This window comes from Alligator sinensis, unplaced genomic scaffold, assembly GCF_000455745.1.
Source record: "Alligator sinensis unplaced genomic scaffold, ASM45574v1 scaffold563_1, whole genome shotgun sequence".
Lineage (NCBI taxonomy): Eukaryota > Metazoa > Chordata > Crocodylia > Alligatoridae > Alligator > Alligator sinensis.
Window position 1 is genome coordinate 73,276 of NW_005842524.1, and position 15,380 is coordinate 88,655.

General features: G+C 40.0%; 1 protein-coding gene across 2 annotated transcripts in view; it reads right to left on the reverse strand.

The window, feature by feature from the left end:
- UGT8 (UDP glycosyltransferase 8) overlaps positions 1 to 15,380 on the reverse strand; it is a 71,300-nt gene that overhangs the window by 9,379 nt on the left and 46,541 nt on the right. For both annotated transcript variants that reach the window (XM_006031682.3, XM_025213349.1), the window contains exon 3: positions 5,433 to 5,575. In XM_006031682.3, coding sequence (XP_006031744.1) covers positions 5,433 to 5,575 — 143 coding nt within the window. The remainder of the gene's footprint in view (positions 1 to 5,432; positions 5,576 to 15,380) is intronic.

Here is a 15,380-nt window from a genome sequence, read left to right on the forward strand (position 1 = left end):
ATTTTTTTAATGCTATGCTATTTATCTCTAAATTATATAATGTAAAAAAATGTCACAATCTTTGGCTATAATTTCATGAAAGAATAGTAAGGGAAATTTACCTCATAAAATGTTCATTTGTTATACTTCTCTTCCTCCATTAAACAACAGAAAAAAGGGAGACAAGCAGAAATGTGTTTCCACTTAAAATGACTTAGAAATGTTAATTATAAAGGAAACAGCCCAAACACTCTTTAGCCACAAATAGACTTCCAAAGGTGACTAATCAAAAGAATATAATGACCAGGGCCAATATCTTCAAATTTCTCATGAGGCTAGGCTCCTAAATTCATACTTAAACACCAAATAAGCTATCCTAATTTTCTTAATTGCTGAACATTCAGCAACTCCCACTGAAGTCAATGAACACTGTTTTACCTTTCTAAATATCAAGTCACTCAGGTGACTAAAAAAAAAGTTCCTGGTATTTTTTTAAATACTGACTCATCACTCCCACTCCAAGAGAGGGGAAGACAATCTCTCAGCTACAGGGGAGATGATGTTAAAAGAACCTGATAGAAAAGAGAGAGTGATAAGAAATGTGGAAGTTATGAAAAACACGTTAACAATAAAGTATTTTTCTAGTTATTCATCTCTTCATTTCTCCAAAAGGAAAAATTACTGATAGATATTTGCAATATAGAGCTAAAAGCTTTTTGAGAGATTCATTTGTAAGCCAAGCTGCTCAGGAAATGCTTTTTTAAATGTTTTCCCATGTAAAATTTTGTTGAATTTTTCTCATATACATTTTCCAGGGAAAATGATGATAATAATTAAAACATGATCTTAAAAACAGTAAGTTTTTTCAATTAAAACTCAATATCTGCTATAGAAAGCAGGCTCTCTTCAGACACAATAATAACTTTTGTCAAAAACCCAGTTTTCTGTCTAAAAACAGTTTTGCCAGAAAACATTCATCTGGCCTTATTTTTACAACCTGGGGAAGAATAAAGAAATTATTCATCTGCCAATCATGACAACTTTTTGTGGGGAAGCCTGAGTCCTCCTGTTCCCAGGTGAAGAAATATCTTCCCTCGACATTAATAATGTTTGAAAACACCTAACAGGCACATCTCCACTGAAATCTGTGAACCATAATTTTATGCCTAGGTTTGTCCCCGAATTGTCAACCAACATATTTCAATATAAAATTATACGAATCTTACCCAAAATTATTTTGGTTACAATTGGTTAAGACAGGGGTATCAAATATATGGTCCCTGGGATGGATCCAGCCTGAAGAGCCCAATTATCTGGTCTCCAGTACTGTCCTTGGGTTTGAATTGACCTAGACCAGCCCCATGAACAGGGCATGGGACAGGCACCACATATGGCACCCTCTGGAAACTGTGCTGCATGAGATGCCTGCCCCAGGCACTCTTGGATATGTACCTCACATGGTGCCTGCTCCAGCTGGTCCAGAACCAGTGCTGTACATGGTGCCCATAGGCCTCGACTGGCTAAAGCAGGCACCTGCATGTGTAACGCAGTGGCGCACTTGCCACTGGGGGTGCCTTGTACAGTGCAGATCCCAGAGTGGCCAGAAAGGTCACCGTGGGCAGAACAGTCCAGCCGAATCAGGCACTGCATGTAGCATGATGTCTGCTCCCGTCAATCTGGGATCTGTGCTACGTACAATGCTTGCCCTGGCCTGACTGTGCCACCCCGGCGTCCATTCTGGACACACTGGTTTCCACGCTGCAAGCAGTCCCCACCCCAGCCACTGTGGGATGCAGGCCACATGCAAACGCAGATCCCACAGTGGCCAGAGTGGGTGCCATGGGTGCTGGATCTGACACTAAGCGGAAGGATGGAAGGAGGGGGTCCAGGCTCCACGTCACTCATCCAGTCCATGGGGTAGATGAGTTTGACACCCCTTGGTTAAGAGGAATGTAATATGGCATACCAACTCCTTCCAGGCACAGAGTGATTTTGGGTAGAATGAAGAGTATAAGCACCTTTCTGCAGCAAACAGCTAGTAGTGAAAAGAGGGAGTAAGAAGGCACCTCAAATTCAGGAGTGAAACAAGTCCTGAAACTCTACTTGTTTTAGTGTGTGGGCTGATGGAAAAACCCAGTGGTGGGAAAACCTTTAGAATGTGTTAAACCTGTTCTAATGCTGCTGATGTGCACTGTTTGAAATAGGAAAGATGTTATTTCTCAGGAGGCACTGGGATATTTAAATAATCTTTCTAGAGGAGCAGGCTGTGAATGTAATGGAGAGGATCACAATCAATTTGTTCATATTGTATCCTAAACTATTGTATAGTATTGTTATCTTTTGCCTCAAGTATTGCTGCATTTCTTTGGTGTAGGAATGAATCTAGTTTATCTTTCTACATCTTTCTACACGAAAGCCAATTTGTAAGTGTTAATCATCTATATTATAGCTCTCCATCTGGCCCTGTTGAAACAGATCAGCAAAAGTTCTGTATGTTTAAAATAAAGTGAGTGGAACAAAATTAGGAATTGTTTTGACACCATCAGAGTGAAAATTATTCTATAACAGAGTTTCTGGGAAAGTGTGGTAAAACCAAAATATATTAGATGGATGAAATTAGAAGAACTGCCGCCCCGCCCCCCCCTTTCAAAAAAAGTAAAAGGAGCCAACAGTCCCAGTTTAATGAAGATAGCAGATTATATAAGAATTCCTTGTTGAATATCCAGTATCTCTGGATCCTTACAGAGTAATTGTTGAGGCCCCGATTAATGCTAGCCAATAAAATATTTTCTGGCATGCTTTACTGTAAGAAGTTGTTTGACCTTTCTTGATATTCTGCATTAATGAAATGGCTTGATTCTCAACTCTTTAAACTACTAAGAATGAAAATAGACAAAAGGAATGGAAAAGACGAATGTAGTATGGTTTATGTCATAGGTTTGCTACCAGGACATGTCAAAATCATTTGTGTGAGCTGGTAGACAAAGTCATTCAAAGATAAAACTGGTTTACACCCAGGCCATAGAATCAGAGTCAAAGTGATTCTGCAGTATATATTATAGAGCAATTCTGCTCCAAATACGATTTTTTGGACTAAGCCAGGATCAAAGCTCTACACAGATGATCGAAACAAAAGGAACCTTTCTTTTCTATGGGTAAGAAGTACTGCAATATGAACTTCCCTCTTTTCTTCCATCTTTTATGCATGAGATCTAGAATAAAAGACAGAAACACAAGTGAGCTGTACAGTTCTGGAACTCTACTCTTTCTGGAAAAAGAGTGACCAAGTGGTTTCCTGACACTAGCTTTGACTGTCAAGCTATGTACCTCTTACCTTACATGAATATATGGATATACTGGCAATAAATAGTACACATTTATTGTACACGTTTGTTCTTTAAAAATATGTCTTCAGTTTTTGCAGTGCTATAGTCAGACTTGGCTATCTAAAAGTGGGTTTACATTTTCCAAAATGGGAGTTTTTTCCAAAATTAAGACAATCTTTAGCAGACTTCTAGATATAACAACCTTAGATTTTTGCTTCTAATATGGAAATGTTCATAAAGCCATTCTAGAAAAAAAAAGAATGGGGAGGGGGGACAACACACTGGATCACTGTGCTTATTGCTGACTGGCAATAATAATAAAATGTATTTAACTACAGTGGAAATATTCATTGGCTATGACAGTAGGAGTAGGATTGCCTGGGGAAAGGCAATTCAATAAAATTTAAATAAGGTGATGTCCCCCATTCTGAACAGACTCAATAGAAAAAAAGACTCAGCAAATTATTGTAATGCTTTTCCTGTCCTAACATGTTATCTTACATTGCTGCCTGGTGTTGAATAACTAATGAATTTAAACATGATGACACCTAGAGACAGGGTGGGTCCATAAGCTCAAACCAGAAGATGAGGGGGGTTTTCTTTCTTTCTTTCCTTTTTTTTTTTTTTTTTTTTTAAGGTAAAGCAGAATTCCCCACAGTCTCCAACCTTCAAATCTATTATTACCAAGCAAGCTAAGCAAGATGAATGCTTCTGGATCAGTTTAAGACATGAGAGATTTCTAAGTTTCCAAGTCACAGGGTGAAGATGCTTGTTTAGAAACAAATATCTACATCTGTGTAATGTTCCTGTTAAGGACTGCACATAAGTGAAAGCTAGAAGAGACCATGGCTTTCTTCCATTGTGTTTTACAGACTAGAATGAGACAAGGAAGAAAGGAAACACAGGCAAGAAGGTGCAGAGAAGGAAGAGACTTGATAACAGAGTAAAGTGACACAGAGATAAGATAGGCAGTAAAGGGGAAAATTGGTAGATTAAAAAAACTGAGAAATAGGAAGCAGATGAAAAAATGGTTGAGTGGAGGTAGAATTCCCATCTGAATTAAGTCTTATGACAGTCCTTTCTTTGTTCTGTCATGTTTGTTTCCCTGGTTCCTCACCAAGGTGAAATCAACAGAATGTCATTCTCACTTCCTAGTATGAAGTCTCTGGCTAGCAACAATGATTAAAAGTCCAAAGTACTATATCTTCATATAAACTCCTTTCTTCTGGCTCCCCCATATCTTCTCACATTCTGTCACGTTATTCTTGTCTTGATAACTGTGCAAGTATATAACCTTATTATGCTTTGCCAGAAGATTGCTGCCCTTCCTTGCCACAAAGACACTGCAGTAATTCTATTTTCTATGAAAAAGTACAAAATAGAAGGAAAAAAACCTTTTAATAAAAAAGTTATAAGGGCACTTTTAAGAGGTAGGAGGGATGGCGCTTTAATTAGAGCAGCTCTCAGAGTCGCTCTAATTAAAGCGCCTCAGCGTCTTGTGTATCAGCATCCCCATGCTTCCAAATGCTGGCAGGGGCATTTGAACTAAAGCTCGTTTGACGAATTTAGTTCAAGCACCCCCACCACCAATTTTTAAATTTTGGGACACTGATACATAAGACGCAGGGGGCTGCTGGAGTGCAGTAATCACCATGCTCCAGCAGACTCGACTAAAGGAGTCTGTTCTGATGCACTGTAATTACAGCGCATTGGAGCAGCATCCACCCTTAAGATTCTTCCTGATACCTGGGCCATCTAGATTTTGGGTGCATCTACATGTGACACTACAATGCCATAGCAATGTGCTATGGTGACGTACCATCTGCAGGCTTCTACATGTGACCAGCAGCTACTTCACCGCAGCGACAAGCTCCCCTAGAATAGCGCACCACTATGGCGAAGCAGCTGTTAAAAATAACTGCACTGCACATACGATGCACATATGGTGCAGCATGGAGTGTTACTGCACCATGATTTAGTACTTCCGCAGTAACAACATCTCCATAGTGACATGTGTAGATGCGCCCATTGTGTCCTATATTTGATTAGTCTCAAACCAACCCAACTCAGTAGAAAGTGACTATTCTTCAAGTTTACCTCAAATCCAGAAGATATTGTACAGCTTACCTCCAAATAACTCTCTGAGGCAATCTTGCCAGGGCTTGCGCTAACTTATTTGCTATATCTTCTGACAAATATTTCACTCCAGCTCCAAATGAGACAAGGACAAAGCCATTTTCATTAGCACCATTCACCCAGCTTTGGAGGTCCTGTTAAATCAGAAATTTACAGTCAGCACCATAAAGCATAAACGTGACTTAGAATAGAGCTAAAATTACCACTAAATACTAAAAACTTCTTTTGGTCACTGTAATACTGGATTATCCAAACCCCAAAAGACATTTTAATTTTATAAGTTAAGAGATATAATGAGCTGGGGATTCGGATAACATAATTTATACCAAGACTATTAACTTTCTCCTGAGGTTGGGTATAAATTTCTTAATTAACAGTCTGTTTAACAAGTGAAATGATTATTCCCTATTTGGTCAGAATCAACAAATATATACATATCCATGTAAAAGACTTGTGTTTGACTAGAAATGGATAGGTAATCCATCTGTATGCACATGAGTAAGATGCATAAAATGTATGAATGAAATCTCAAAATCAGAGGTTTGGTATTTGACCTCAGTGAAAGAAAAAAAGGAACTTTAGATAGCTGTGTTTGGGGTTTTTTACTATAGTACTACAAGTGTATCTACACAAGGAACTAGAGATTTGGGGAAAGATTGAACCACATTTATAAGAAGAAATTAATAGTACTGTACAAGGACAAGTTTCATTATACAAGAGGTTTTGTTTATGGTAATCTCCAGAGATAATCAAACAAGGTGAAAGACTCTTTGTCTTATTCACATAACTGCAAAGCTTCCAAGAAAACAAATTAACAATATTATAATACTATTGAGCACCTTCATTAGTCAACCAAAGGAACAACAGCAAATTAAAATTCATCTTTCCTGACCATGCAATAGCTTATTTTGTTTGTGAAGGAATGTGAACCTAGCAGGAATAAGACAGATCTGTTTAACACTGGTACATTCACCCTCCCAAAAGAAAAGACATTTACATTTTAAAAACATTTTAGTTAAAAACATCAAATCATGGAAAGCAAGGCCAGAAGGGACGTCCAGAGGCTATCTAGTCCAACCCCCTGCCTGAGGCAGGAGCATCCTTATCCAAATCATCCTATGCAATCTATAATCTAAACCCTAAATAAGACTACCATCAACTCTGACACAGCACAGACCTAACACCCTAACCTGCCACGGGTAAAGCATGGAAACAGCAGCAGCCATTGTCCTGCTTCTATAAAATGTTGTCAATATATTCTCAAGAGATCCTGGGTAAAGAGCCATGCCCCACACTAAAAGAAAGGTAAAAACCCCCATAGTTCATACCAATCTGACCATGGGATAAAATTCCTTCCTGACCTCAAATATGGCAATCACGCTGACCCTGAGCAGAGGGACAAGACCCTGGCTTTGGTCCCAGCATGAACACTGGCACACTGCAGTGAAAATGCTCAGCCTTAGATGTAGCCAATACCCAATGCCTATGAGGTGGGCCTAAAAACACCCTTACCCATGTAGCAGAAAGAGGGGCATGGGGGCAACCAGCAAAGTCCAGAAACACTAGAAATACCCATAATAGAGAATACCCATAGGTACACCTAGATCATCCCCGACTAGTGGCTGTCCAACCTGTTCTTGAGCACCTCCAGTGATGGAGAGTCCATAACTTTCCTAGGCAGCCTTTTCCACTGCCTGTAACATTGAAGAAGTTTTTCCAGATATCCAATCTAAATTTACTTTGCTGCAACTTCAAGCCACTGGTCAGTGTCTTCCTCTCCACAGCAAGAGAGAGAATGAGTTTTCCCTCACCTTTATGGCAGCCCTTCAAGTATTTGAAGTCTGCTATAATACGCCCTCTTAAGGACCTTTTCTGAGCGCTGAACTTTCCTAACTCCTTACGCCTCTCTTTATATAACTTGCTTTCCAAGCCCCTTATCATTTCTGTTACCTGCCTCTGGACCTTCTCAAATTTCTCCACTTATAGTCTCAGCAAATAGGCCAGCTATGTATTACAAACTCAATTTGCTGTCACTAGGGATAATCGGTTAGTGTAATTACAATTATCATTACTACTACTATTATCATTATATACAGAATGTTAATTATTCATTTTCTTAGGAAGATAGTTTTGCTTTCACTTTCCAAAAAAATTGTAAGCTGTAGCTACTTTGTAACTGAACTGAGTACAGGGAAAATGAACTGAGGGTAACATTTATTAATGGTTTGGACAATGGGACTGAGTGCACATTTAGCAGATACTAAGTTGGGCTGAGCTGCAGATATGCTGGAGGGTAAGACTAGGATCCAGTAGGACCTGGATAAACTAAAGAAATTATTCAAAATCAATAAGATGAAATTCAACAAGGGCAAGTGAAAAATCCTGCAGCTGGGATGGAATAACTAAATGCACAAATACTGATTGGGGAATGATTGGCTAGGTTGCAGTACTGCAGAGAAGGACTCAGGGGTTACAGTGGACCATAAGCTGAATATTAGCCAACAGTGTACTCTTATTGCAAAAAAAAAGGAAAAAAAGGAAAAACCCAAGACAAACTAAAACCCAAACAAAAACAAACAAACAAACAATATACTTGGTTGTATTAATAGCATACTGGGTTGCAACCTCACTTGAAAATTAAGGGAAATGATTCTTCCTCTCTATTCAGCACTGGTGAGTCATAATCATAGAAAATTAGAGTTGGAAGGGACCTCAGGAGGTCATCCTGTCCAACCCTTGCTCAAAGCAGGACCATCCCCAACTAGGTCATTCCAGCCAAGGCTTTGTCTAGCCAGGTCTTGGAAACCTCACCTGAAGTACTTTGACCAGTTTTGGGCTCCACACTTCAAGAAAGATATGGACAGAATGGAAAGAGTTCAGCAGAGACCAACAAAAAAGATTAGAGACCTGGGAAACATACCTAGGCTGAAGAGCTAGAGTTATTTAGTCTGGAGGAAGAGAAGATTAAGCAGGGACCTGGTAACGATCTTCAAATACCTGAAGGGTGATTATCAAGAGGATAGAGACTTTTCTCTGCAGCTAGGAGCAATGGCCTCAAAATACAGCAGAGGAAATTTAGGTTGGAGATTAGCAAGAGCTTTCTGAGCATAAAGGTAGTCAAGTGCTGGAACAGACTAGCTAGAAAGCTGTGGACTCTCCATTCCTGGAAATACTCAACAGCAAGTTAGACAAGCACCCGATGAGAATGGCTTAGTGAGAGATGGTCCTGCCTTGAGCAGGGGCTAGACTAGGTGATCTCATGAGGTCCTTCCAGCCCTACTTTCCTATGATCCTATCAGCTTATTGTACAATCCTTTGTATTTTATGACACTTACTGAAGTCTTCATTGTATATATTTTTAAAGACGTAACAAACCATTTATAAATTACAATATTTCAATAGCTAAAATGGTATTTGATAATATATTAAACAATATCTGCTACTTTTGAAATACAGTTACCAACGATGCACATCAAAGAAAGAAATATTATTATATTACACAAGTCTGAATTAGAGTTTTCCCAATGCTGTTCAGAACAGTGGATATCAGAATGGTTCCCAGCCAAGTCAACCATTAAGTACAATTCTAGGAATGATTTACCTACAAGAAAAACAGCTTAAAAGGCTTATATGCACCCAGAGGTAGAGAGAAATACTGGGTCTACTGAACTCACTATGAGTTTTATTATTGGCTTCAATGAGTTTTTGCTCATTGGTTTGAAGTAATTACTAATAGAAAAGCAGTTCTAAAAGATATCTGGTATTTGAACATACACTGCATTTGTCTTGTTGGTTTAATGGAACCAAGTACAGAAACCCTTTTAAATTTATGGTAAGAAAAAGTCCTCCTGATGGACATAAAAGAGCCTTTAAGTGGCCTGTCCTATTTTTTTTGTTATACATAGCAGAACACTTATAATAAGGTCAACTTGGTCATTCTGTAAAGAAAAGGAATGAAGTACAGGAAATGTTTTTATTGATTGATGCCAGTGTTTGATCTGGGATATAAAATAAACACCTTAAATGTAAAGTATTGGTTTTCACTTGGAATGTCACAGATGTTTTTTCTTCTTTACAGTTCATCTACCTAGTTGCCATGGCAGTTAAATTACAAAAAGACACAGCAAAACTTGAACCTTTTAGTTGACTATGGGAAAATGAGGTTTATATAACTGATGAAAATGCAAGCCAGCAGATAAAACTTCCCAAGAATATTGTGATGGCAAAGCCCTTCAGAGTCACAGGAAAAAAATATTTCCACACGTTAAAAAGAGAAGAGTTGTTAGCTAAACAAAATTCCAAAACAAACCTGAGAACAATGTCATCAGGATAGAGAATAAAGGGGGGATTAAAAGCACAGACTCAGATCCTACTAAAACCATAACCTGTACAGTAGCATTGCTATATTTTGCTATTGTGCCAAGATCACACCTTCACAAAAATTAGCATCCTTTCTAATACAGTAGAAAGGCGACCCTCGCCATTCGCAGGGGATATGTTCCGGTGATCCCCGCGAATGGTGAAATCTGTGAATAGGGCACTGCGTTCATGAACGCAGTCTGCATTCATGAACAGTGTCCCCGGCGGCTGGGAGGCGGGAAGCCTGGCGGCAGCGGGGGCCCAGCAGTAGTAAGAGCGGAGCTCCGGTAAGTGTTTAAAGTGTATTTAAAATGTGGGTTCGGCTTTCGCGAATATTTGAAACCACAAATGCTGAACCCAAAAATACGAAGGGTTTCCTGTAGTATATATTTATTGAGGGCCAGTATGCTGGTCTGGGGACCATGCAGCAGCCTCTGTTACATTTTCTGAATGGGTCAAACTTGGGCAACCTAACTCTTTGAGCTTTTCCCCTGGTCTTCTCACTGCACTTGTTTTAAGCCTGCACTCTGTCTGTGACTACATTACTGTGTATTATAAAGTCTCTGGCTGAATCTAAGACTTTTAAAAATGTATTTACTTTCAACTAAATTCTTTTAAAACTTTTCTTATTTTTAAAAGGAAAAAAAAATCCTTCTTCTAATGCTTATTGTCAAAGAACTCATTTTTACAAGATTCTTCCCTTTCTTCTTGGAAGCTCAAGACCAAATTGCTTCAAGAGGCAATTTTGTTGTATTGTATAAGGCAGTGGTATCAAACCCATCTGGGGTCCCAGGCCAGATTCAGACCATGGGCTCCTTGTGAACCAGATCCAACCTGGGGCAAGATGGCCCCATAGCCTGGGGCATGATGGCAATGGGTCTAGTGGCTGCAAGGGGGTCAGGCTGTGTTGGCAGTGGTGGGTCTGGAGGTGGTAAAGGGTCTGGGGGCAGTGGTCTGGTGGTGCCAGAGGGCCCAGGAGAAGGGTCTGGGGTCAGCGGCACTGAGTTAAATTCACTGCCAATAGCCACGGCCAGAAGAGACGAATAACCCTGAATTCTTCAACAGCTCATACCCCTCAACTTCCAGTGGCCCACTGATAGCCCAGAGAACTGGATAAGGAGGCTCTGCAAGCTGGATTTGGACCATGGGACACATGTTTGACAGCCCTGGTATAAGGTATAATAGTTCAATTCCAACATTTGACCACTTTGTATGCTGGTAGTTGAAGCCACTCAATACTCATTTCTTAAGACTTAGTTGTTTCTTTGAACTCCCTTAAGATTATGTGCTTAGAGAATCTTCTCTCTGATCTGCAAATCAAAGCTTGCATTTCACAAGATTCAAAATCTCTTTTTGCCTCAGTTTCTTCGTGAAAAAAGGGAATAAGAATACAGATCTCACATAGATAAATATAAAGAATGTAAACAGAACTTCAAACACTGATTTAAGAAAATATATCAATATAGCAGACAGGTTTCCCTCACTTTATGCTGTACATGCATTTCTGGAAAACAGCACATAACTTGAATTCGCATAAAGGGAACTCACTTTACAATGTAACAAATAGGGATACGTTCCAAGACCTCAACCATACTCACCCCCAGGCCTATTTCTACCACTTTTACCAAACAATTTTGGTACTCACCAACAGCAGACAGTACACATAAGCACAGGGTAGTGGTGAATGTTACCATAATGGGGATGGCAACTACAGAAACACATGTCGCAGACAGCGAGCAGGTGCAAGGATTCACGAAGGAGACTATATTTTGATGCACATCACTCCCACAATGCACCGCACAAAGTGGCTGACTGTGAGCTTCCACCACACTGATTGCATAAGAGTGATTTTTACCTCACATATAACTAATTTTTGGTATAAAAAGGGTCATCGCATAAGATCAAATTCACACACACAGAACCCGCATAAAGCGAAGGAAACCTGTACAGTAAAATATGTTATCTAGCATCCCCAGGGTAAGGGGATTCCCAGTTATGTAAAAATTCTGGTTATCTGAAAACCCCTCCACAGAGGGGGGAGAAGGAAGGAATGCAGTGGTGGCTGCACGTGGGTGGTGGGTGGCGGCGGAGGCTGCACGCGGAGTTGGGGTGGGGGGGTGACGGCAGCTGCATGCAGAGTAGCAGTGGCAGCAGCTGCCACATGCAAAAGTCCTCCATCCCCTGCCTCCCCCTGTCTCTGGCCGGCCAGCCGGAAATTCTAGTTAATGGAATTTCCAGTTAGTTAAATGCCGGATAGCGAAGATTTTACCGTACTTTGTGCAGAAATAGAGCGGAAAAAACACAAGGACTCTACATCTCTTGTACAGTTTAATCCTATCTGGCCAGGGTTCTTTAACGTGGCTGCTACAAGTCAGCACCCTTTCTACTTCCCTTTTTCAACTCAATGCCACTATGTTGAGTGTAAGCAGAACAAAAGCATATGTATGAGGGACTCTGCTGTGGTGTGTACACTTTACTGATATTAAGCAACAGAAATGCCAAACTCTGTACATACACCTTGTAACAGCAAACACTACAACTGGCATTGCTGCTTAAATATTTTTTCTCTTTCCCGATCCAAAAGTCTTACAGATGGTAAATCCTTCAGGATTCCCTAAGCTATCAACATAATAGTTTGCCTAGTGCTCCTTTATTAAACTTTGCTGTATAGTTCTTCTCATTCATTGCATGTCTGTATTTAATGAACCCAATGATCACTACACCTGGCACAACATGGTTGCAATCCTCCCTGGAATACCTGGGCACTGTTACAATATTTTTTGAAGATAGTGACTGGAAGGAACAAACGCTGAAATGAAGAGCAGGGAATTCACACTCTCCTTGCAAAGTCAGTTTATAGACTCCAACAGCTTATTACCTCCACATTTCCTTCTTAGAGTTCTTTTCCAGTACATCTTTTATATTTAAGAGTAAAAATTAAGTCCAAACAATCGGTATTAACATACCTTTAAGGATGCAAGTTAAATCCATTAATAATCTGTTTTATGCTCTGCTAACATTTACTGAGTAATGCTGCAAAATATTATTTATAACTTCCTTATTCGTATATAGTGTAAGATGTGCAATTTAGCAGTTATAATATGAACTTAGCATGCAAAAAAAAAGACAATAGTACTTTATCCATATGACATCTGGCTGAGCTGAAAATCCAGGAGCACACTTCAGAAACTTCCTCACTTCAGAGTTTTGATCCTGGACCAGTATTGATCACTCTGGTCAATACATTTATAAAAAGTTTTGTATAAAATTACTGAGTAAAATACAAATACTGAGCTACATCTCACAAAACCCTTAGGCACATACGTAATCACACTGATTCAACAGAATAATGCATACTGAAGGTTTTAGTGGTAGTACTGCTATTTTATTTACACATGCACTTGTTAAATGTAAACTTGCATTCCATCTCTGAGCATTCAAGAATACAATTTATTGGGCTGGTTTTATACTTGGGCACAAGCCTCTGGTTGGCTTCCCCTTACTTGACACTACATGTTTGCTTTATAAAATAGGAATATTTTAAATAGTAAATGGCAATGATATACTACCAAACAGGAAAGAAAAGTCACTTTCATAAAACCAGCAGTTCCTCTCACATGATCTAAATATTAATATTTTTCAAAATGTTTCTTTACTCGCCTTCCCCATCAGACTAGAAGGAAATTCCCTGGGTGAAATCTGGGCATCATTGAAGTCAAAAGTCACATTTATCATTCGCTTCAATAAGGCTAAGGCTGTTTTGTTAGTTCTGTTGGGTCATCTTATATTTCTGCAGACAAATCAATCTGCCAGTGAGGTTTGCTACCATCTTCCTTTCTTTTCTCCATTTTAGATACTTCAGTCCTTTCATTTCAGTGCACTTTAGAAAACATATCACTGTCAATCCCAAGTGATCAGATGCACTTGGGCAGAAACCACCAGTGCAGCCAGCACTTATCCCTTGTTCTCCCCCTCTCCAGTTGAAATATTCCCACCTAACATTGAGCAACATGGTCTGGGAGGCAAGATGAAACATTCTGACATTCGTCAAGAGCCAAATTAGGTAACCAATCTCAACATCATATTTTAAATGACTGTATGTCATTTACTTAAAACACTAACTCATTACACATAAAAAACCTCTTAAGCTTCTGGCAAAGCGTTTCCCTGGGAGGTACTCCCAGGAGCTATTCCCTGGTTTGTCTCCTGCTCATCTCTTCCTTTGTAAACGTCAGTATCTCTAGGTTGTCTCAGCTGTTTCCTTGTATACCTCTCTTTCTCTTTTATAGTATATGACTGGAGACCCAATGACTTCTCTATAGGACTAAAGGACCTTCAGACTCAGCAGAATTATTTCCACTTCTTTTAGGAAGCAGTTTTGATTATATTAACGCTTTGAATTCACAGCAGCTTCCTTCTGATGGTTTGGTTTAGCCTGTAGGTTTGAATTCCTGCCCTCCACATCTCTCTCTAACTGTGGTATGTTGGTGGGTATAGTAAGACTGAAGTCTTTTTGGATGCATCTACACATGCATATTAATGTGACGCAAACTCTGGCACATATTGTGCTGGAGTTTATTGCTCCCAGGTGCCACATTTACACGTGTAGTACAAATACATTAGATTTTAGACATAAGGCTTAAATTTAGACATGATGCTTTATTTTTGCAATACGCTTCTGTATTCAACATGGCTTGCCAATAGCTTCTGCATATAGGCTAAAGGCAGCTTCACACATAGAGTTTCACAGTCGCACCTGTTCAATGACCTAGAATTACACGAAGATAAGGGGTTACTAAAGGACATTGAGCTTACCACAGCTTCCCCAACATGCATGTGCCTTCATCTATCCCATAATAAGTTGAGCCTAACTTAAAAAGTCCTGACATCAACTTAGACATAACAGTAAAATTGTGAAACTGCCAATAGTTATAAGACACACTATAGTTCTTTATTTAGGTAAGCTATAAAAAGACCCTCAGACAAAGACTGGGGGTTGACTCTGCTTTGGGTTACTTAACCCCTTTGTCGACCGATTGTGCAATCAATAAACTTATAATGGACCCGGCCTGAGTGTGTGACTCCCTCCTTGAGGTATTTGGAGAAAGCCTCCAGGGGCACGAAACTAGCAATTTGTGCAACAATTTGGCGAGCTAGCCAGGAGACGCCTTTGGTTCTACTCCGAGGGTCGGGCGACGAGAACGGCGAAGGGGGACGTGGGCGTGGCCACCAGACCGACATGGAGTCTGCCACGGTCCCCGGGTACGTGAGTCGAGACACCTGGAAAGTTAAAGGCTATCCTTTAAAGGAGTCAACCAGGCTGAGTGGGTCCGAAGAGAAGGCGCCGGGGTGTTGGCAGAGTAAGTATTCGTTTTCTTGTGTCACTTGGTTGTCTGCCGGGGAAAGTGGGAGTCCAGGCATCGGTTTTAATGTTCAGCATGTCGGTCTGAACTTTGGAAGTCTGGACATCGGTGTTAGCGTTCAGCATGTCGGTCTGAACATCAGCCCCGGGGACTCTGTTAATGGGAAATATGAGCCGCTGACCAGGTCTGAGACTAAGGCTGAGTCTAGCCGCCCCGA